Source organism: Pinus tabuliformis, chromosome 6 (assembly GCF_031772625.1).
Source record: "Pinus tabuliformis cultivar Carrire ecotype Pingquan chromosome 6, CPIR1, whole genome shotgun sequence".
Classification (NCBI taxonomy): domain Eukaryota; kingdom Viridiplantae; phylum Streptophyta; class Pinopsida; order Pinales; family Pinaceae; genus Pinus; species Pinus tabuliformis.
The window spans coordinates 1,160,322,344-1,160,346,868 of record NC_142292.1 but is presented as its reverse complement, the minus strand read 5'-3'; the positions used below and the strand labels follow the sequence as shown (position 1 = coordinate 1,160,346,868).

The 24,525-nt window shown below is 39.9% G+C and overlaps 2 protein-coding genes across 12 annotated transcripts in view; one reads left to right on the top strand and one right to left on the bottom strand.

Annotated features, from left to right (window-relative positions):
* The first annotated feature begins 243 nt into the window (after window positions 1-243).
* LOC149262923 (uncharacterized) overlaps window positions 244-24,525 on the top strand; it is a 302,883-nt gene continuing 278,601 nt past the window's right edge. For all 11 annotated transcript variants that reach the window (XM_089425435.1, XM_089425464.1, XM_089425465.1 and 8 more), the window contains exon 1: window positions 244-641. In XM_089425435.1, the coding sequence (XP_089281561.1) occupies window positions 377-641 (265 nt within the window). In that variant the 5' untranslated portion in view covers window positions 244-376. The remainder of the gene's footprint in view (window positions 642-24,525) is intronic.
* Window positions 17,160-18,389, bottom strand: LOC149262924 (uncharacterized). The gene is made up of 2 exons (XM_089408035.1): window positions 18,272-18,389; window positions 17,160-18,154 (listed from the first exon to the last, which is right to left on the bottom strand). The coding sequence occupies exons 1-2, from the start codon at window positions 18,387-18,389 to the stop codon at window positions 17,496-17,498; spliced, it is 777 nt and encodes a 258-aa protein (XP_089264161.1). The 3' UTR covers window positions 17,160-17,495.

Below are 24,525 nucleotides of genomic sequence, written 5' to 3'. Positions count from 1 at the left end.
TTTAGCCTCATAGACGTTAAAATAATTTCTTCTTCTACCAACCATAACATAAACACAACCATAACATAAACACATAAAAAACTTGGGCAAAGAAAATTACATAGCTAAAATTCATCATTTACACCAAACATGTTGATGATAAATAAAAACATAACAAGATTAGCCACATACATCCTTCTCATTTCTCTTCATCTCAACAACTATTATTGTAAGTAATTTTTTAATCGACGAGTATATAACATCCTCCTCCAGTCTTATGAGCTCTCCATTCATAAAAGAGTTTGCGAGTTTACAGGGCCCGGAAACTTTAGAAGGAATGGCAAGGCCCTGACTCTTTAGAAAAAGTCCACCATTTTCTCGATTACAGTACATTTACATGGCATTGCATTTCCATGCTGTTTCAAAACCACGCTTGCATCTGCACCTACAGAACAGTCTCTCCTCCATCCGTCCCGGTCTCCATAAGCAGCTGCCTAGTCATGTTCTTATTTGTTGCAGGAAAAAGCAACACAGTTCCATGGAGAGTAGTCACGGTCCTCTGCAGAAACACAATTCATCTATCACTGTTCATGCATTCTCAGATTTATCTCGGCTTTCGCCGCTGTTCTTTGTGCGACTACTGAAGGACTCTTACGTTCCAGGTACTACTTTATGTCTTTCCATATACTAGCCAATCATTCTCTTGTAGTTGACATTCTGGGCTACACATGCCAATTATATAGATAGTTTTGGCCTAGCAAAGAATTTGAAGCAAGCCCTGCATATCTATATATTTTATATGTTTTATTTGTCTGTTTGTTTTCTCTCCTCTCAGGGATCATAACCCCACATAAAGCTCCCTAGAAGGCGTCCATATATATCTTTTACAGGAGAGGGGTAAATATTTTCAAATATACCGTGCCAAATTTGCAAACAGGAGCCAAGTTGACATGGCATACATCCCACCGAAATACAGAACCTGAAGTTTTTCTCAGCAATTCGCGGAAATTGGAAAGGGAAGGCAATTCCAAAGTTGCCAACTCAATATTCTTTCCTGTCTTGATTAATTGGGTTGAAGACCTGCAGGATTCTCATACCAAATGATGGACTTGAGCCCATTTCACCCAGATAGTTCAATTATAGTAGCCTCATGGATGGCGGAGTGACCTTGGGTCGTTGCTGACGATAGAGTACTAAGCCATCACCTGAAGCTCCATTCTTGCTATGATCTGGCCTGCTCGAATGGCACAAGTCTCAAAGGGATGAGGTCGGGTGGAAGTCCTAACCGAGTTTGGTGGAAGCACTTTTAAGAAACAAAAAGGGTTGCATCAGATATGACTAAGTTAAGCAATTCTGTAACGAGACTATTTTAATTTATTTAATCTAATTTTAATTTTGTGCCATGCCCTATCTAACCGTCTGTCACATCCTACAAAATGTAATCCAGCTGAAGCGTGTGTAAAGGATTGGGCAGCCTGGTTTTTGTGAACTCATCGTCTTTAATTTTTTATTTTTTTTTCAAACCATGGTGAATCGGTAACTCTTTGGAGTAATCTGAGCGAGGCCCAAATCAAACCTTCCTGCTGCCACTATAACACCAAGAGTATATCCAGCTGCCTGCAAGCCAAATATAGCAGGAATATATGACTCATCAAGAACCGAGACATCCTGTATTGAACTCTTCTACATGATGACAAGATAGAATCAACATGAAGGCATAAATACAATATGCCTTGAACTCTTCTACATGATGACCTGATAGAATCAACATTATGTGACCTCATGAGGAATACGGGGTGGTTGGCAACCATTCTTCCTATGATGAAGGAACTATGATCCTGAGGAAGCATTAAATGATGAAGCTTGAAGAAGAGTTCGTAAAGATGTAGTCACTTGAGATAAGATGAGAACATCTGATAACGAGAGGGATTAGCTATGATATCTCCATGGAGAAGGTATGAAGACCCTGATATGCATTATGAAGAAGGATAACTTTGATAATAAATGTCTTGGAGATGGGTTCGAAAAGTATGCAAGATGTTGATGTTGCAGACGCTGATATGATGAAAGGCCATCATGAAAATGTAATTATAATTTGAAGTTCACTTTTTATTTTTTGAAAGCAAGCATCTGGTTGGGTTGGAACAGGGCTACTGAAAGAGGGTTGTAGAAATTTACCTACAACTAGAATACATAGACTTGGAAGGAAAATCCTGGAAGGGACATGACTTGGAAGAGGTAGCAGTATGGAGGATAGCCAAATGATGATGAAGAAGGTCACTTCCTGATGAAGAGAAGGATGACATGACTATTGGTTCAACACGAAGAAGTTGGCTCCATGACGAAAAAGTTGAAGTTCATCTATGACATGATGATGCAGAAAGGAGGAACCCTACAAGCAACTAATAGTACCATGATCTCCACTGTTGGGAACAAGTCCTTAGTTAAGAGGTTGCTTGGGTATGTTCCTTTTATAGGAATGAGTAGATCCTTCCTAGTTGAGAGGGAGAGATAGACACATCATTCTATTCTTCACGTCATGAAGAAAGAATGGAGGATTGGATAAGCATCTGAAGTTGATACCTATACTCTTTGAGGATGTGGTAGGGCATCCAATAGGCATGAGTAGTCGAAGAGGCGTTTCCATGAGAATGTGTAAATCCAAGATGAGAATGGTCCTCAAAGGACATACATTGAACATCTGGATGGGGTATGTGCCTTGAGAGACAATGATGAAGGTGTCTATAAATCACTATCTCCCCAACATTGTGCTCTAATCTAGTGGAGAGATAGAGCTATTAGTCAATGCCTTGCTATATGACAATGCTGGTTGATATGATGAGATGAACTGATATACCCTGATAAGATAGCTTATGAGATGGCTTACCAATCCGACTCTTCTTATGAGAATTCTTCAGTATGAGAATGTCCATGTACCTCGTATGTATTATGAATACCTCCCTAGTTAAGAGGGAGTGTTGAAAAATGTAACTAGGTTTGGTCTCCATAATGTCTTATGTACTCTTGATTTTTGTATTTGATGTAAAAGAGAAAATAAAATTTATTATTATTATTATTATTTTTGTAGCATGGGTTTCATGCTCTAGGTAAAACTATTTTTAGGTCAAGCACCCATTGTGTGCTTCTAGGGCTTTGTCAAAGAGTCAATGTAATATGTAAAAGACCCTATTGAGCATTTTGTATCAAGTCAAAATAATTTATGTACGTCAATTTGTGTCATAAAGTCCCTCCAAGACCAAGTCGACCTGCTAGAGGACAAGTCAACCTACCAAAGAGAAGTCAGCCTCATTAGGGTTGCTCAAACATCAAGAAGCCTATATATATATGTGTTAAAATTGGCAACTAGGGCCAAACTCCATGTGGGTCATCTTATTAATGGAAGCTGATATTTTTCTTGGATCCCTCTCATCGAGAGGTGTAGGATTGATCTAAAGATCATCCGATTCCGATAAGTATTCATGGAGATATGAATTTATTTGTGTTATGGGACAATTCATCAAGGTTGGCCAACAACCAAATAAACCCCCACTTATCCTCCACGTTTTAGTATAAATAGAAGAGGACTTTAAGTCATTTGACACACTCGCTCTTATGATCTCTCTTCATTCTGTTTTTGGGTTTGATGAAGATGAGATCTAGAGGGAGTGCTCTAGGATATACGCTGCCCTAAGAAGACATGCCCTAGATCTAAATGCAGTCATGGGAGAATAGGCTCTACGTTGCCCTAATGGAGAAGCCAAATGCAGCCATGGAAGAAGCCTTACTGTTATCATGGAGAAACTTCTACGCTAGCATGGAAATAAAGCCCTAACGCTGCTTAATGAAGAAGCCCCCTACATAGTCATGGAACAAGGGTTCTAACGCTGTCATGCCCTAAACGCAGAGAGAACTAAACTCTGTCCTAGAGGAATCATGGCTACAACTTAACGTTGTCATGGATGACCCTATGGAGATGACCTTAACACAGTCTCCTAGCCACAACACTTAAGGAAGTGTCTTAGCCACAATTTGGCCGCTGTCTTGGCCCTAGAAGCAGTGCCCTATCCGCTGTCATGAGGAGAAGTTTACACGCTGGTCTAAAAGAGACCTAGCTGCAGTTCTGTGTAGCCTTAGCCACAGTCCGGATGCACTCTAAATGCTGGCCTTATTCCGCAGCAAAAGAAGGGCTCTATGCTGCCCTAACCGCAGTTCATTAAGGGTTCTATGCAACAAGAGAAGAATTCATACACGCTGGAAAGAGGAGGTCTTAAATATCTCTAGACGCAGTCAAAAGGAAGTGTATTCAAGAGTGCCCTAGCCGCATTCATACCATAGCCTTATGATGCACATGGACAACGTCAAAGGAAGGTCTAGAAGTAACTTGAATGACATGGTGAAGAGTTCCTCAAGCCGCAGTAAGGAGGCCTAAAGAGGCCCTAATCTCAGACGTGAAGATGTCCTCATACGCTGTCACATCTAGCCATAACTACAACTATCTCACTGTTGGTCAAAAGCATGGATGAGATACGTTTGGGAGCAATTGTCATTAGATTAGAAGTTAGAGGGCTAAGCTGCTATCTAGGGTCTAGTTTGGGTCTGCTTGAAGGACTCTGTAACTATGGGCTAGCTGCTTAGCTACGCTGCAAGCCATAGCAAGCAGCTAAGGATGATATGCATTTGCAGCAAAGTGGATGCTGTATGTTTATAGCATCATAAGTATTGCAGTAGCATGATGTGAGTAGTATAGCAACAAGGTATTGCAGCATGATGATGATGATGTATTGCAGTATGCCTTGAGTGTATGATTGGGTGTAACACAGTGACAGGTACAACTGATGATGAAGTGCAACATAGTAGTCATTGAGTGCCGATTAGCGATGAGTACAACATTGGGTGCAGATCCGTGATGAGAGCAGCTCAGTGATTGGAGTAGCACAGTGACAGGAGCAACAACATGAAGTGCATATCATGATCATTAGGTCCAGCACTGTGATGATGAGTGCAACATGGTGCAGCACGGTGAGGTGCAGCAAGTGGACGAGATGCAGCACAATGATAGGTGAAGGAGTCACCTTGGAGGATCAGTTGAAGTAGCATGTCTTCAACTGATCTCATTTAGAGATGATCGATTCTCTTATCTAGAAAGTCGAAGTGTTGACTTCTGTTGTAAATGTACTATCTCTCTTTCTCTCTCTCTGCTGAACTACTGAAGAACATATAAGAAGAATTGATCAAGGGTTTCCCCACATTGGGGTTTGTCCCTGGCTAGTGCCACATCTTGTGTCCTCTTGTCTTGGTTTGTCTTATGTGATTTATGTTTATGTTCTATTTGTAGTTTACTTTAATGCTAATGTGATTGCTAATCTAGAAAAGATATTGAGCTAACTGTGAAAATTGAAATAAATTGCTCTAAGCATAGAACATACCTAAAATTAACAATATACAAGGCATTAGACCACACTTGAGGACATCCAATTAGCTCACAAGAAGACAAGAAAAAGAAGCCTAAAATGTAGCGAAGAAAAGGAGAACTTAAGGAAGAAAGATCGAAGCCTTTTGGAGACTGTTTTGGGCTGCTGCATCTTGTTGAGAAATCTAGGGCAGCTATATTAAGTGATTTCTCTTAACTTGATAATTGCTTGTGATATCTTTTTACTTATCTTGATTAGCTTCTTCTTCAACTTGATTATTGTTGTGTTCTTATCTTCAAACAACTACCAAACAATAAAGAATAGTGAGATAAGAGGACACAAGATATAGGCTATCAACCAGGGCCAAAACCTCTCTTTTTAAGAGGAAAACCCATAAGAACTCTTGTCTTCTTATAGAACTTCAAATGACGAATTCCAATACCTATGACCCTTGACCAAGACCCCTCCAAGACCAAGTCAACCTTCCTTCTTGATGATCACAACTTCCAGCATCAAACTTCGATCTTCCAGCAACTTCGATCCCCAACAACAATTTCTACAACTTGACTTAGCAGCTTCCACAACTTCGAGCTTGATGCAGCTTCACAACTTCGACCTTGATGCAACTTCACAACTTCACAGCTTCGACCTTGATGCAACTTCACAACTTAATAACTTTGACCTTGATGTAGCTTCACAGCTTCACAACTTTGATGCAGCTTCGGAATTTCGTCTTGCCCAGTAACTGTAGAAACCCTAGCACAAGAGAGAGAGAGAGAGACCCAAAAACTTCAACTCTAGCTTTCTCCTTGAACTTCGCTTGCCTTTTAGACTTTTCCTTAATATCGTATGCTTCTATTGCTTGAACGAATGTCTTGTTGTGTGCTTCAAATGAGGTCAAATGCCTCTTATACATAGGCTTCCCAGGGGTTCAAATTGCACTCATGAGGCTGACTTGATCTCTTGTAGGTCGATTTGATCTTGGAGGGTCTTATGACACAATTTTGACTCAAATAAATTTTTCTTTACAATATGTAACATGCCCAAAAGGGTCTTCCATACATGACAAAGGCTCTTATGACTTATTGACTCAAAGAAAAGCCCTAGAAGCACTCAATGAGTGCTTGACCTATAAATCAAATAACCTCGAGCATGAAGTCCATGTCTCAAGAATGGCAATAATAATTTTATTTTTCTCTTTACATCAAATACATAAAATCATGATTACATATGTCCTTATGAACACTGAACCTAGTTACATATTTCAACACTTCCTCTTAACTAGGGAGGTATTGATAATCCATACAAGGTACTTGGACATTCTCAAACTGAAGAGTTTTCATAAGAAGAGTCAAATTGTTAAGCCATGTCATAAGCTACTTCCTCAGCTTATGCTAGAGCATCTTTTCATACTAACCAACATTGTCACATAGAAAGGCCTTGACTGGCAACTCTGTCTCTCCACAAGATTAGAGCACAACGCTGGTGAGACCAATGACTTATAGACACCATCATCATTATCTCTCAAGGCACATACCCCACTCGAGTGTTCACAGGGTATGCCTTTTTAGGACAATTCCTATCTTGGAATAACACATCCTCAAGGAATTTCCTCTTCAACTACTCTTACCTATTGGATGCCCTACCACATTCTCAAAGCGTATCGGACTTGATCTTAGATGCTTACCCAATCCTCCATTCTTTCTTCACAACATGAAGACAAGAATGATGTGTCTATCTCTCCCTCTCAACTAGGGAAGATATACTCATTCCTATAAAAGGAATATACCCAAGCTCTCTCTTACCCAGGGACTTGTCCATGTTCCCTCTTAACTAGGAACTTGTTACCAACAACAACTATCTCCTCTTTGGTGGCGATCATGGTACTATTAGTTGCTTGTAGGGTTCCTACTTTCGATGTCATGAAGCCTTCATCTTCTTCATTATGAAGCCTTCATCTTCTAGATTTTATTTGTAGGGCATTAGCCATCCATCACTTTCCTTCAACGAACCATGGGATTTAACCAATGGTCATGTCACCCTTCTTTGCATCGGAAAGTGATCTTCTAGTCCACATCTGCCTTTTCTTCACATAGCTACTTCTTCCAAGTCATGTTTCTCTCAAGATCTTCTATCCATTCCCATGAGTACTAGTTGTAGGTGACATCTACAACTCTCTTTTTGTAGCCCTGTTTCAACCTAACCAGATGTTGTTCAAAAATAAAAAATGAACATAAAATCAAAGTTACCTTTTATGATGACCTTTCATCATGACATTTGCTTCTTGCAACATCAACATCCTGCACATTCATAAACATATCTCCAAGGCTTCCAATGTCAAGGGTCTTCTTCCTTTACAGACTTTATCGAGGTCTTCATATCTTTCTCTATGGAGATGTCATAGCTAGTTCTTCTAGTCATCGGATGTTGATTGCTTATCTTATTTTACGTGACAATAGTTGCATCTTTCACGAACCCTCCCTTTCTTTCTCACATATTTCTCCCTAGGAACTTCTATACATAGTTCCTTCATCTTGTTATGAGGACATATTATGTTGACTTCATCTTATCAATATGTGAACTAGTGCAAGATATATGCCTTCATGCATCTTTCTAAAGGAAGAGATTCTTCTTATTCGATCATGCTCAAGAGAGAGAGAGCATTTAACCATGCTATTGACAACTATATGATGACATGACTTATTCTATCAAATACATACATACCTCTTTTCTCCTTTAGGTCATCTAGACTTCCTTTGGAAACTTCCTTTCCTTGCTTGAAAGTACTTCAATCATCTTGACATGCTTCCTATGTCATCATACCATCATTCTTCTAAACAAAGGATCCCACACAAGGTGGAATTATCAGTGAGACACTTGCTTCTTCCAAGTAGAGGTGAACCTTTTAATGAAGATTCCAATGAAGGATCTTGATTATCCTCATCCTGCAAATGCTCCTTCCTAACCCTTTATGGGGAAAGGTATGGTTCCAAACCCTTTATGTCACATTTTATAATTTTTGGATCACGTATGTGCCCATATTCTCAAGTCAAACCAAAGCAAATTGGAACGCAAGTGTTAGTGCTATATTTTGGTGGTTATAGTGGAGTTTCAAAGGCACATCATTTATATGATCCCTATTAGAAAATGTAAAGTGGCAACTTATTTTATCTTATTTTCTTAACCTTGATACTTGCTTGTGAATCTTAGTTATCTTCTTTATGTTCTTTAGTTAGATCTGTTCATCAAACAATATCAAGAAACTATAACAACAAAAGAGGACACAGATATAGGCTCTTAGCCAGGGCAAAACCCCTCCAAGGGGAAAACCCGAAAACTCTTATCTTCTTAGAATCTACTTCAAATGAGACACAAAGACCCAATCCCTAGACCAAGCCCTTCTCTTAGTACCAAGTTGGCCATTCCTCAAGTCCTTTCTTGATTTTGTACCAAACTGCTTCTTTCTTGCAACTTCGACCTGCCAACTACTGCTACTCGACTTACAACTTTGTCCCAACAGCTGCTGCAAAAGCACTAATCTATATTCCTTTTGAGACCTTCCTGGTGCAAAACGTCTCCCTAAGGTCAACTAGGTTAAGAGAAGGATTTCACTCTGTCTAACAACTTGTTCCTGCAATTCTTCTCTCCAACAACAACTCCGCTCCCCAACAATTCAGACTTGCAACTTCTGCCTCTTCTGGCTGCAGAAACCCTAGCTTCTTTGCACGTGTGAGGGAGATAGAGCCCAAAAACAACAAATTTCATCCTCGTAGCTTCTCCTATACTTTCGCTCTCCATATCTCAGCTTCCTAGCTACAGATCAAACTCTTTCCTTAATAGATCAAACTTGTGAGTGAGTGTCTCCAAATGAGGTCGAATTGCTTCCTTTTATAGCCTTCTCAAGGGGTCAAATTCCCTCCTTTAGGTTGACTTGAGGATCCTAGGGCCGACTTGTACTCTTGGAGATTCCTGGACTTTCTAGACTAAAAAATAATTCTTTTTACAATTACAAATTGCCCGAAAGGGTCTTATAAACATGATGTTGACTCCATTGACTCATAACAATAAATCCTAAGACCTAATAAACCTTAGAAGCACGAAAAACATGCTTTTACCTAGAATACCATCAATAATGAGCATGAAACCCATGCTTTAATAATAATATTTTTTCTTTCTTCTTTTCTTGTTTGTTACATAGGATACATATTGAAATGAGTATGATAATTATGAAGACCGAAACTAGTTACAGTTCTCAATACTCCCTCTTAACTAGGGAGGTATTCATAATTGTACAACCAATACAACATCATATCTCAAACTAAAGAGTCCTCAAGAAGAGTTAGATTGATAAGCCATTCATCATTATTATAACCAACACTGTTCCCGAGGCCTAATTGGACAAACTCTTCTTTAATCAAGAGCATTATGCTGGGAGGCTTTATTTGTGATACCGCACTACCTCTCTAAGGTACATACCCCATCCGAATGTCCACAAGGTATGTCCTGTTGACCCTGCTGCCTACACCTACCTACAAGTCAGTGAGAAAAGCCTTCAACCCCACAAGGTGTGGTTGGTGGCAGGGAACTCAGAGAAGGGGCTGTCACACTAAATCCCTTCTCTCTCCGTTTAAGCTATCTCCTAGGTTAGCTAAGGGGGGTGGTCCCTAATGAAAAGTTAAGTAAAAAAAAGAGATGTGAGTTTCTAGGAGAATTGTCAGAGTTAAATAGATTATTTCTTTAAGATTTATAAGCAAAAAACTGATATGAGCAATAACCATCATAAGATAAGCATGAAATATATAGACAACCAATGCCTTCCAAGTATTTGCTCTTTAAGAAATGAAATTGTATTTTGCTTAAAATGAAGTGAAATGCTTTCAAATGGAAAGCCAATATAACCGTGGACTTGAGTTTCCAAATGGAAAAGGGTTACTTAGCTTATACTTCAGCTCCCTTTCTTCAAACTTGAATTGCCTCCAAAAACACCTGTAGGAAAGCAAGCACACAAATGATAGAATAAAATATATGATATTTTTCAAGATGGAAAATAAGCAAAGGGCTCATGAAACTCCCTTTTAAATAGATCTCTTGATGTCTTATGATATTGTTGGCTTGAACAACTTGTGGGATTTTTGATATTGATATCCTTGGAGGTGACTATTCCAGCTAAAGAAGTCCTCACACTCCAATAGACTTGGCAACCTATCCTTTGAACACACAAATGCCTGCAAACCAATTGTTAGTGCAAAAGAGACTTGGCATATAGAGGCCAAGTTGAGCTTGTCATTCAACCGAAGATCTTTTGAACACACAAATGCATGCAAACCAATTGTTATTGCAAAAGAGACTTGGCATGTAGAGGCCAAGTTGAGCTTGTCATTCAACTGAAAATAACAAGCTACAACAAGAGCACAAAATATACCAAGCCCAAAGGAGATTTGAGATAGCTGCAAATTTCTCCTCCCTAGACAATAGTGCCCTCGGGCAAATGCACCAAAAAACAACTAGATAGCAATGTAAAATCAAATGAATAATAACATCAAAGGAAACAGATATACCTCATCAACCAAAGAATGCACCACAAGAGAAGTTAGTAACCCCAAAGACTTTTTTTTATTATATGAAAGATGAATACATAATCCAACAGAGTCTCCGCAAGTCCAACAACTCGTTCTAAAAAAAAAAATGAGAGCTCAAGACTCATTTAAATAGAACTATGGGAGCCAATCCCAATGAAAGATGAAATGACAAGTGTAGCAATGGAGATAATCCCAATGATAAACTGCGTTTACAAGTGGCCACACGACTGAGATCCCAATGAAGATGAGAAATGGCAAGTGGCATGTTGATGATGATCCAAAGGAAATTCGAATTTGCTTAGTGGCTGTGATATTTGACAAAGTGTCCAATGAATCTCTAAGTGTAGTAGTGACAATCTCCTCTCTGGCTGAGCATAGATCCTTGTGGAGCAGCGGTGTAACAAGTGTGAAGAAACTAAAGTAAATTGAAGACAAATCATCCACCAAATCTGGAAATAACAGCCACTTCAAATTCGTGAATAAACTGTTGTGCATGTTCCTTCCTCCTTGCTGTACGTATCTCTTTAACTGCTGGTGACTGCGTGTTGGAATATGAACATGTGTTTAGAGGAGATGAGATAAAGGGAGTTAACTTGCCACGTAAAACTGTTGCTCACTTGCCACGTAAAACAGCTGTTAACTCCCACGTAAAACTGTTGTTGTGCGTATGGTTGAGGTAGATAACAGCGTACAGGTGGATAGTAAAGTGGATTGTTGGTGGAAGCCATTCAACACAAAAGTCTCAACAAAATCCTTAATCAAATCTTTGATACTTGCGTTGATTTCCTTGCTAGCAGCGTTGACCACTTAATTCTGTTGCGTGGAGTTTCCCTTTAGCATGTGTGTGGAGCTCTTTTAATTTGCATGTGCATATTTGCCTTTGATAAACCATACTTAGAGTAGGAGGGTGAGGTGGGGTCCACTCCCCACTCACACTTTTAACATTAGACTTTGGCTTAAATCAAATCCATTATATTTGAATTAAATCACATGTAAATTATTAGCCATACGTAGCATTTCATGCACCTTACGTGATGCCTTTGACCATCCTTTTGACTTGCTTTGACTTGAATTTTTGACTTGAGCCTGTTGTACCTTATGAGGTGGGCCCCACATGCTTGCCACATCACCCTTGACTCTCCACATAATTTCCATGTCAAAATTTGACTTATTTTGACTTTGGAAAAATTTATAAATTTTTCCAATTATTCATTTTTTTGAATTTTTTTCTTCATTTTTGCTACTGTCATTTGAAAAATCGGCTTTTGGGGGACTACAAGTTATTTTTGACCCCCGAAGTGGGTCTTAGGATAATGATGGGCCTCTGAGGATGAATTTCGAGTAGTCACACACTCCAGACATTTCCTAAGGCCACTTATTTACATCATTACATAGAAAATAATTAAAAAATCTCGTTTCGCGGGAAATTTTTAATTATTAAAAAACCCTACTTAGACCTAGCCAAATTCCACAATTTTTTTTGTGTGATCTAGTATGGTAATATACATCGACTCTAGACACTAAGATGTGTTAGGGGTGTTGGCATTATGGCACAGGTTTGGAGCTATGGCACAGGTGTTGTCCTTGATGGCAACTCTCTTTGGTAACAGATCTCAGTTCAGGCTTTCAGAATGAAGGAAAAGACATATACGCAGGTTCATCTAGACGAAGACGCGTATACACGCGGGTTAGTCGTTTCAAAGGCGCGTGTGCGTATACATGCACTTTCATGCAAGGAAAAGCGCGTATATGTTGGAGAACTTGCCTTTGGTCCGTGGTAGTTAGTCCTTGGTATTTGAACCTATGGTTTTGGACCATGGTACCTCGTCAGACGTGTTGATCCCAAGTATTGGGTCCGTGGTATTGGTTTATTATGGTTTTGGACCGTGGTATTGTGGAAGGCCTAAAACTATAAAAGAGGAAGGAGATCATGTGGCAAGGCATCATCTGAATTGTTATTGAATTTCCAATAAAGTGCTAGATCTAGAATATTGGTAATTGGGTTATGGTGCAGATCTGGATTTGAATGAAGGAGGAACCTTAGCGCAAAGAGATGGATAAGTTCTATTGATGGATCATAATCCTTAAGCTTGAATGATAGTATTTTTGTATGATTTTGATCTGTTATATGTGGCGCTTGCTTGATCTATAAAACTGATGATCTGGGTGAATTAGTGTTTGAATATCTGAAAGAGCGAATTATCCTTTATAGATCTGTACGCAGGTTCAGTGAAGTGAAGGCGCGTATACACGCTGGCTCAGTGAAGTAAAACAGCGTATACGCAGGTTGTTCCATACGCAGAAGCGTATGCACGCAGGTTTCAGGCTATTAAAGTAGCGTATATATTTTGAGTTGTGATTTTGCTGCTTCTGTTTATTGCTGCAGTGTTCTGGGTTCAGATTTGGTGTGTGGTTACTGTTATTGTGATCTGGGTACAGTCGTCAAAAAAGTGGTTATTTTGATTCAGTTTTGATTGTTGAAAATGTGATTGGTTGATGCAGAAATTGTTGATGTTTGATTGATGCTATTTGTGGATCCAGTTTGAAAATTCATGAAACGTGGTCCCTGAAAGAAAGAGAAGGTTGTAGCCTTTTGTAGGCTAGCACCTTTGTACTAGTATCTTGGCTAGTGCAAGAGCTAAGGGGGTTGTAGCTCCCTTCCAGAAGACGCTGGAAAACGAGAGAGGGTTGTAGCTCTCTGCAGGTTGCAGCCTGCGTACTGGTAAAGGACTGCACCAGTGCAATTGTAAAAAGAAGTTTCTAATTAAAGAGAAGATAGAGATGAATTGCAGCAGGTGGTTTTCACCCACATTGGGTTTCCACCTTATATCTTGTGTTCTTGTGTGCGATTGTCTTTCTGCTCTGTTTTACTGTTTCTGGTTACTGGTTATTTGATTTTCAAATACAGATTAATAATCAACATCAGGAAGATAAAGTCATTTAAAAGTTTGCATTGTATACGCGGGTTTCCTTCTGCATAGTTGCGTATATATGCGGGTTTAATTAACTGAAGTAGCGTATATCATTTGATTTTGAAAAAGGAATATTTGACTTGATAGTACTGATTCACCCGCCCTCTCAGTATTATTTCCAACAATTGGTATCAGAGCAGGTTCTTCAGAAGAAGCTTGATCGCTTGAAGAAAGATCTTTCATCATGAGCAACTACGAGAGGGAAGCATCAATCAGGGCGCCGATTTTTGATGGGACAAACTTCGTTTATTGGAAGATAAGAGTTACTGCCTATCTTTAATCTCTTGGTACAGAAGTTTGGGATATCATAGAAACAGGGTATACTTTTCCATCAACAACTCCTACAGATCCGGCTGAGAAGAAGAAATATGAAACAAATGCAAAGGCGGTCAATACTCTATTAGGATGCCTATCTCAATCAGAATTTGTCAAGGTAATGCAGTTTAAATCCGCAAAAGAGATATGGGACAAGATTGTTCTGAGCTATGAAGGAGATGATCAGGTAAAACGAGCAAAACTTCAAACCCTCAGGATTCATTATGAAAATCTTAGGATGTATAATGATGAAAGTGTGGCTAACTATTTTCTTCGTGTAGATGAGATTGTTAATTGTATGAAAAATTTGGGTGAAGAAATAAAAGAGGCTGATGTGGTTGAAAAATTTCTAAGATCTTTGTCCCCTAGGTTTGAATCTAAAGTTTCTGCAATAGAAGAAAAAGAGAATCTACAAAACCTTAAAATGTCACAGCTGCACGGAATTCTAACTGCTTATGAAATGAGGAAAGGACGTCCATCAGGCAAGAGAGAAGCTGCCTTCAAGGCTTCAGGCAAAGGAGAGTACTATGAGTCAGGACACGTGTCAGAAGAAGAAGAAGAATCAAATTTTGTCAGAAATCTTCAACGGGGTACTAGACGGTTCCGAGGTAAGTTACCTTTCAAATGCTTTGCTTGTGGAAGAGTTGGTCACTATGCTGCCAAATGTCCTCATAAGGATAAGGTTGACAAGGGAAAGGAACCTGTTAGATGGAACAAGAAACAAAATGCAACTAAGAAAAGTTACTACACTCATGAAGACAGTGATGGCCTATCAAATAGTGATGAAGATGAACGAGGTAATGATTATAAACTTTTAATGGCTTTTGAAGATGATGATTATATGGATGCTATAGATGTTGATGGTTTTTATGAAGAGATTTCTAGACTCAAAACATGTTTAGAAGAAAAGAATATGATCATTGATACTCTGCAATTCCAACTTGATGAAAAAGAAAAATTTCTTGAGAAGTTAGAATGTGAAATTGTTGGCCTTAGAAAAGAAATTGAGAAAACAAAGGCTCTAAATCTTAAATTTGTTAAAGGATCTAAAACTCTGGATGAGATTATCAATGTACAACGTTCTCCACTAATCAAGACAGGTCTGAGGTATAATGGAGAAGCATCTCAAGCATCCACCTCAAAGAGTTATCTTGATGCAGCAAGGAGGAATGAGCAAAAGCCCAATGGAGATCACCAGGTAAAACATAGACGAATTACATCAAGAATAAACAAAGACCACCAGGTAAATCAGGGGTAATCCATCTTAAGGGTGAACAAAAGCTACAACCAGCCACAGGTAAAAACTTCTCAATTTGCTTCAAGAATGGATGACAATCGAAACTACAATCATTTGGCTGGTAGATTTGATAATCGTAGAAGTTTCTTCAATGGCCAATGTTTCTCTTGCCATAACTTTGGTCACAAAGCAGCTCAATGTGTTGCCTATAAGACAATCATGACTAGAGAAGCTCAAAAACAAAGAAGTATGACTGGAATCACAAAAAGGACTTATAACAACTTTTCCGCCCTTGAAAATGAAATTGAATGTTCTATTTGTAATAACTTCGGTCATGAAGATTCTGAATGCAGGAGCAGGTTTTGGAAGACAACTCAGAAGGAACAAACCTCAAGTGCCAGAACATGGAGAATAAAGGAACCGCAACCAGAAAGATGTGGGATAGCTTTTTATGCAGAAGGACAGGAAAATCTATGGTACATTGACAGTGGATGTTCGAAGCATATGACAGGTGATAAAAAAAAACTTGAATCATATACTGCTTTAGAAAAGGGAAAGAAAGTTTCTTTTGGAAATGATACTCCTGCAGCCATAAAAGGAAAAGGCACTGCTCAGTTGAAAGAAAAGGTCAAAGCTGGAAATGTTTTGTATGTTGATGGCTTGAAGCATAATCTACTGAGTGTCAGTCAGATGTGCGATCAAGGAACCGAGGTAATATTTCGATCAAATGGATGTAGTGTTCGTGATCTTGATACAGGAAAAACAGTGATCAAAGGCAGAAGAACTCCAAATAATCTATACATATTTGAATAAGGACAACAACAATGCTATTTGAGCAAGGATGATGAACACTGGTTATGGCACCGGAGGTTGGGGCATCTAAGCTTTTCACAAATAAGGAAAGCATGCAAATACCAGGCAGTTCGTGGTCTTCCAGATATCAAAATTCCAGACAACACAATATGCAAATCATGTCAGTTTGGTAAGCAAACCAGAACTAACTTCCCTGAGAAGGAAGGATCAGCTAGCAGGCCTCTTGAGCTAGTCCATACAGATGTATGTGGTCCATTTAGGACAAGGTCACCTCGAGGAGAAGAATACTTTATATTATTCATTGACGACTTCTCTAGGATGGTTTGGTTAGGACTTATGAAGCACAAAGACGAAGCTTTCGAAAAATTCAAATCCTTCAAGGCCTTGGCTGAAAACGAATCAGATCACAAAATTAAGTGCCTCAGGTCCGACAGAGGTGGGGAATTTACCTCAAATGAATTTTTCGATTTCTGTGAAGAACATGGAATAAGAAGGGAATTCTCTACAGCTAGGACTCCTCAGCAAAATGGAGTGGTGGAAAGGATGAACAGAACGGTCCAACAAATGGCTCGTGCTATGCTTGATGAATTTGGAACTCCCGCAACCTTCTGGGGTGAAGCTGCATTTGTTGCCGTTGTTATTCTTAACAAAACAAATGTCCGAGTGAACAACACTCAAACTCCTCATGAGCTCTGGTATGGTGAGACTCCTTCGGTAAAGCATTTCAAAATTTTTGGAAGCAAATGCTATATTAAGAACAATGATGAACAGCTTGGCAAACTTGAACCTAGAGCAGATCAATGTTTTACAAAACGGACTCGGATTCGGACTCGGCTGAGGATCGACTCGGAAACGGAAACGGAAACGGCAATGACTCGGCCGGCTCGATTTCAATGACTCGGTCGTTGTAAAAAATACATTAAATATTTATTTTTTTTATAAAAAAACATAATTTTAAATAGTTTAAACATAATTTTAAATATTTTCATTCAAGTTTCCAAACACACAACATTATAATATACATGGAAGACAACATATGATCAAAGTAGGCTCATGAACCAATCCATTATATCAAAATGGTACGGTGTACCCAATGGCAATAGTAAATACATAGTCAACTGTAGTCTGTCATACATGATCAAAGACTCAAGAGTCAAAACAAAATACAAATAACCAAGGAGGCTAGTAGCTACTGGCTACTGCCAGAGGAGCCAAGATCATCTCGACCAATCTCTGGATCATCATCATCAGAGGCAGAGCCAGACAAGGGGCCCCATGGCTCCTCCTCATCATCATCGTCTCCAACTGCAACTGTAGAAGTGGTGCCAGTACCAGTACCACTAGGCTGTGAAGCAGATGCAAGCTGAGATAGAGTACAAATGCGGCTGCGCTTCTGTCGTGGCTGAGCAGAGGAAGGCGAAGCACCTACAACTGGAGTCCTACTAGCTGGCTGTGAGACTGAGGCTGGTGGATTGGGATCTGCATTCAACTGAACACGCTGCAGTGGATCTCCAACATCAAGTTCATCAAGATCCTCATCAGGATCAAACTCTGGTAGACGACTCTCCACTACCCAATCTGATGTTGGATCAATGTCTTCCAACACAATGGGATCTGAATCAGGTCTTTTGTTCAGCAATTGGTTCCGTCTGAGCCGAAGGTTGTATTGGACAAAAACTAGATCATTCAACCGTTTTTGCTCCAAACGGTTTCTCTTCTTTGTGTGAATCCTCTCAAAGACAGACCAATTGCGCTCACACCCAGATGCACTGCAAGTTTGACTCAAAATACGAATTGCAAACCTTTGCAATTCAGGGCACTGGCCACCAAAGGCCTCCCACCATTGTGCTGCAAAAAACATAGGAGTGTAATGAATTATGAGTTAGATGAAGGCTGAAGCTCAACAAAATTACAAATTATATCTAACTTGAAATTGAGAAATTGAAAATTGAAATTTTTGTTTACCTGGCTCATCTGCTTCTCTTGCAATCTTTGCTAGGTTCTTCCCAAAGGTACCTGTTGCATTGGTGAAGGATGTGACCTGCTGATGTATTAGTAGCTGATCAGACTCCGATGGGACCATGCGCTCAATGCAATCAACCAGTCCATCTCTGACCTCCCCCCTCAAAGCTCCTGACTCCTTAGCTTTATAATGATACCGTGGGTTCAAAAAATACCCAGCTGCATGTATAGGGCGATGGAGTTGATTGTTCCATCTTTCATCAATGATTGCCCAAATGGGCCCATACTTTGCCACTCTATCCTTGTATGCTGCCTTTATTTGCTCCTTTGCTTGATCCATAGCCTCATAAATGAAGCCCATAGCCAACCTTTCCCCATCCACCAACCGCAACACCTTAACTAGTGGCTCAGCAACCTTCACAATCTCTGTTGCCTTTCTCCAAAAAGTTTCATCATGGACTTTCCTTCTCAATTCTCTGCCTTCTGGTTTGTTAGACCAACTGCTATTATTCCAATCATCACTGGAAAACATCTTTTGCAAGTTTCTATGTTGGGAAAGCATAGATTGCAATGTCAAAAAATGTGTAGCAAATCTAGTGATGGCAGGCCTAATAATATCCTTGCCTCCAGTGTGTTTCCTCATGATACTCAAAACCAGTGTATGATTGTAGATAAATTTTGTTATGCTTTTGGCATTATCTACAGTGTTTCTGACCCAATCTAATTTCCCAATATCCTCAAGCATGAGGTCTATGCAATGTGCAGCGCATGGGGTCCAAAAGATGGTCTTGTGTTTTTCCTCTAACAGTCTACCAGCAAGAACATAGTTAGAGGCATTGTCTGTGATGATTTGAACAACATTAGCCACCCCCACACCCTGAATAACCTCATCCAATAGCTGAAACAACAAGTGGCCATCTTTTACCTTATCAGATGCATCAACTGATTTTAAAAACATGGTTCCCTGTGGGCAGAAGACAAGAGGGTTTATGATGGTACGGTTTCTTTGATCAGTCCATCCATCTGACATGATGGTACACCCTGTTCTTGCCCATGATTCCTTGAAATCTTGCAAATACTCATTAATTGATGTAATTTCTTTCTGCAAACGAACCCCCCTTAGCTCTTGCATAGTAGGGCCTTTGAAGCCTTTTCCAGCAGCATGTATGGCCTCAAACATAGGCTCATAATATGGTGAACGAGCAGCATTAAAGGGGATATCAGCATCATACCACCATCTAGCTATGTAGTCACAAGCAGTCTCCCTCAATTCTTTCTTCCAATGGTCATCTAAAGTGGGCTGAGAAAGACCTTTACTAACTTCAGGACCATGTGCATCTGATGGAGAGGAGCCTGAGTGAGTGAAAAAACTTTTGATAGTCCCATCACCCTTCATTCTACCCTTTCCCTTATCTTGAACAGAAGCAAAAGAGGGAGGAACATAACGGAAAGGGTTTGATGCATCAGTTTGAGGGATAGAGGAAGAACCCTCAAACTCATAGTGGGGGTTGGCAGCCATCATTCTTTGTATCTCCCTCTTCCTCCCAATTTCAGCCTGTATCTCTTTTTGCCTAGTCTTATCTGCTTCAAATTTTTCAAAGCTTTCCAACAAAGTCTTTCTAATCTCCCCAATTTCGGGGGATTTACATGCAGTAATATTGCCTTTAATCCCTGCCAAGTGTTGTTTCAGCCTATGAATCCCCCCAGGACCTGACTTAATTTTCCTATGGCAAAACTTGCAACACATCTCATCATCAACCATTTCAACATATGCCCAAGCAGCATCTTTTGCTCTAGGTGCCATTTTTTGACTAGGAAAACAATCTGAAAATGAAAATAAAAAATAAAAATTGATTCAATGTTCATTTATTTGACTAAAAACACTCTCTAAGTTATCTTTATATGCACCTAAAATTTAATAAGTAAAAACAGATTTATAGAGGTGGAAAAAAATACCTCCAGGCACAAACTGCCTCCTCAAACTTGCTCCAAAAATCAGCTCCTCAATGCTGCTCCAAATGGCTGCCCAAGAAGCTCCTCACTCCAGCTACAATGCTCCTCCAAGACTCCTCACTGCTGCTCCAAAACAAGCTCAAGAACTGCTCACTAACTCTCAAAGAAGACTCTCACTCAAATGCATAAGACTGCTGTGAGTGAAATGAGAGCATTTGGCTGTCTTAAATAGAGTTTGGGAGGGGGAAATGGACCCCAAATGCATTTAACTAATCACATAAACCTTTTCATGTCCACAAACCCTAACCAAATCAGCTCCAAATCAGCAAAAAATTAATTTTTTTTAAGTGAAAACGCTGCCCAGCCGTTTCCAATCGGTACGGCCGTTTTTTGACGTGACCCGGTCACCGAGCCGGGTCATAGGGCCGTTTTGAAATTTTTTTGGTTGACCCGGATCGAAACGGCCGTTTCGGAGTCAACCCGGCCGTTTCGTAAAACAATGGAGCAGATGAAGGCATTCTCCTTGGTTATTCTCCCCATAGCAAGGCATATAAGTGTTACAATAAAAGACTTGGAAGAATTGTTGACAGCATTGATGTAGTGGTTGATGAAAAAGGATACATTCCTAGGCAAGTAAATTATGAAAATATCGAAGAGGATGAAGACTACTCTCCAAATTAGACTGATGATGAAGAAGAACCCCAAGAGGCACCAGAGGGACAGATAAGGATAGAAGAGAAGACTCCATCCAGGTACATTCAGAAGAATCATCCAGAATCTCATATTTTGGGGCAGAAAGAGGCAGGTGTACAAACAAGAAGAACAATTGCAGAAGCCTCAAGCTATTTGGCATTGCTCTCCTCCACTGAGCCACAAAATGTAAAAGAGGCATGCAAAGATGAATGCTGGGTCAAGGCAATGGATGAAGAACTTGAGCAAATCGAAAAGAACAACACTTGGGAGTTGGTTCCTAGACCAAAAGATAAGAATGTCATAGGGACAAAATGGATCTTTAAAAATAAGTTGAATGAAAATGGAGAAGTAATCAGAAACAAGGCCAGACTTGTGTGTAAAGGGTATGCTCAACAAGAAGGAATAGACTTTGAAGAAACTTTTGCTCCCGTTGCTAGACTTGAGGCCATTCGAATGTTCCTTGCTCTCTCAAGCTTTCAAAAGTTCAAAGTATTTCAAATGGACGTGAAATCAGCCTTTCTGAATGGAGACTTAGAAGAAGAAGTGTACATTGAGCAACCAGATGGTTTCATTCTTGGGAATGATCCAAATCTTGTATGCAGACTAAAAAAGGCTCTCTATGGTCTTAAACAGGCTCCAAGGGCTTGGTACTACCGTTTGGACAAATATCTTCATCAACAAAGTTTTTCAAAAGGATCAGCAGATAGCAATCTCTATATAAAAATTGAAAATGACAAATTGCTAATACTTGTTGTGTATGTAGATGATATTATCTTTGGAAGCAATGAAGAAGCTATGAGTCAAAGCTTTGCCTTGGTGATGCAGAAAGAATTTGAAATGTCCTTGCTTGGAGAACTGACATACTTTCTTGGATTGCAAATCCAACAAAATGAAGGCGATATCTTCTTGTCTCAAACCAAGTACCTCAAGCAGATTCTGAAGAAGTATGGCATGGAAGATTCGAAACTAGTATGTACCCCCATGGTTACAGGATGCAGCCTCAGTGCAAATGATGAATCAGCAGCAGTGCATCAACCAACCTATAGATCTATGATTGGAAGTCTACTTTATTTGACAGGTACCCGACCAGACATCATGCATGCAGTGGGAATAGTTGGAAGATTTCAGGCAAATCCAAAGGAAACTCATCTTCAGGCAGTGAAGAGAATTTTCAAGTATCTTCAAGGAACTCAAAACTATGGCTTATGGTATCCTAGAGATACAGATCTCACTCTTCATGCTTATACAGATGCAGATTGGGCTGGAAGCGTGGATGATAGGAAGAGCACAAGTGGTGGTGCATTCTTTATGGGTTCCAGATTAGTATCTTGGTTCAGCAAGAAACAGAGTTCGATTGCTTTATCTACAGCTGAAGCGGAATATGTGGCTGCTGCATCTTGTTGCACTCAACTTCTTTGGATGATGCAAACCTTGCAAGACTTTCAAATCACTTGTACACCACCCATCTCCATCTTATGTGATAATACAAGTGCAATCAACATTTCAAAGAACCCAGTCATGCATTCAAATACCAAGCACATACCGATCAAGTATCACTTTCTCCGGGAACAAGTGTTGGAACAAAAGGTCAAATTGGAGTATGTTCCTTCTAAGGAACAAGTTGCTGATATTCTCACCAAACCACTGCCCAGGGAAACATTTGAATACCTCAGACAGAAGCTGGGAGTAGTTGATGCATCATCTTGCTGTTAAAACTTGTCTGTTTCAGAGAAAAATGGGTGTACGCGAGTTTCCTGAGGAGGATCCGCGTACATATGCGGGTTTGTGCAGAGACAGTCGCGTATCAGTAGGGACAGGCTCTGGTTGAAGATATTCTGATATGGGTTTGACTGAGACCATCTGGCATAGGTTCAGGGGGAGCAGATAATTTTCTAATAATGCATTGTTGGCATTATCTTAGAAGCTTTTGATTCTAGATCTCAGCTGTTGTTGGTTTCAGGTGGAACAAAGGCAGAGGGAGAACAGAAGGAAATCTTGGTTGCTAATCTGAATGGTGATTGACAGATGCTGCTGCTATCAGTTATTGGTGACTTTCATAAGTCTTGTTCTAGATATTTCGTCTCTATGTCATGTATCTCTTTTGTGGTATCTCTTTTATGGTGTCAAGGTCATGTAACGACCTATTTTGGTTTCCCCACTATGCCTGGGATGAACATGTAATGAACTTGGTTGTCATATGTAAATTTCTGATGTATCCCCACTTGGTTGGGTGATGGATGTATGTATTGAGTCTTTTGGTGATAGGAAGGTCTTTTATGATGTATAAGTCATGGTTCTTCTTGAAGAACATCTTTTGCAGATCTTGCCTACAGTCAGGGGGAGCATGGTCAGCATAGCAGGGCAAAAATTTCAGCATGTACTCAAGGGGAGCACAACCCTTTGCCCTTGATGACAAAGGGGGAGAATGACTTTGAGGATTTTGGGTTGCCATCAAGTCCAAAGGGGGAGATTGTTGGCATTATGGCACAGGTTTGGAGCTATGGCACAGGTGTTGTCCTTGATGGCAACTCTCTTTGGTAACAGATCTCAGTTCAGGCTTTCAGAATGAAGGAAAAGACATATACGCAGGTTCATCTAGACGAAGACGCGTATACACGCGGGTTAGTCGTTTCAAAGGCGCGTGTGCGTATACACGCACTTTCATGCAAGGAAAAGCGCGTATATGTTGGAGAACTTACCTTTGGTCCGTGGTAGTTAGTCCTTGGTATTTGAACCTATGGTTTTGGACCATGGTACCTCGTCAGACGTGTTGATCCCAAGTATTGGGTCCGTGGTATTGGTTTATTATGGTTTTGGACCGTGGTATTGTGGAAGGCCTAAAACTATAAAAGAGGAAGGAGATCATGTGGCAAGGGATCATCTGAATTGTTATTGAATATTTGATAAAGTGCTAGATCTGGAATACTGGTAATTGGGTTATGGTGCAGATCTGGATCTGAATGAAGGAGGAACCTTAGCGCAAAGAGATGGATAAGTTTTATTGATGGATCATAATCCTTAAGCTTGAATGATAGTATTTTTGTATGATTTTGATTTGTTATATGTGGCGCTTGCTTGATCTATAAAACTGATGATCTGGGTGAATTAGTGTTTGAATATCTGAAAGAGCGAATTATCCTTTATAGATCTGTACGCAGGTTCAGTGAAGCGAAGGCGCGTATACACGCTGGCTCAGTGAAGTAAAATAGCGTATACGCAGGTTGTTCCATACGCAGAAGCGTATGCACGCAGGTTTCAGGCTATTAAAGTAGCGTATATATATTGAGTTGTGATTTTGCTGCTTTTGTTTATTGCTGCAGTGTTCTGGGTTCAGATTTGGTGTGTGGTTACTGTTATTGTGATCTGGGTACAGTCGTCAGAAAAGTGGTTATTTTGATTCAGTTTGGATTGGTGAAAAGGTGATTGGTTGATGCAGAAATTCTTGATGTTTGAATGATGCTATTTGTGGATCCAGTCTGAAAATTCATGAAATGTGGTCCCTGAAAGAAAGAGAAGGTTGTAGCCTTCTGTAGGCCAGCACCTACATACTAGTATCTTGGCTAGTGCAAGAGCTAAGGGGGTTGTAGCTCCCTTCCAGAAGAAGCTGGAAA

Coding starts and splice junctions, on each gene's coding strand:
- LOC149262924 (XM_089408035.1), bottom strand. CDS start 18,389: ATGGTCCCATCGGAGTCTGATCAGCTACTAATACATCAGCAGGTCACA. Junction 18,155..18,271: donor AAGAGAAGCAGATGAGCCAG/GTAAACAAAAAT, acceptor TGTTTTTTGCAG/CACAATGGTGGGAGGCCTTT.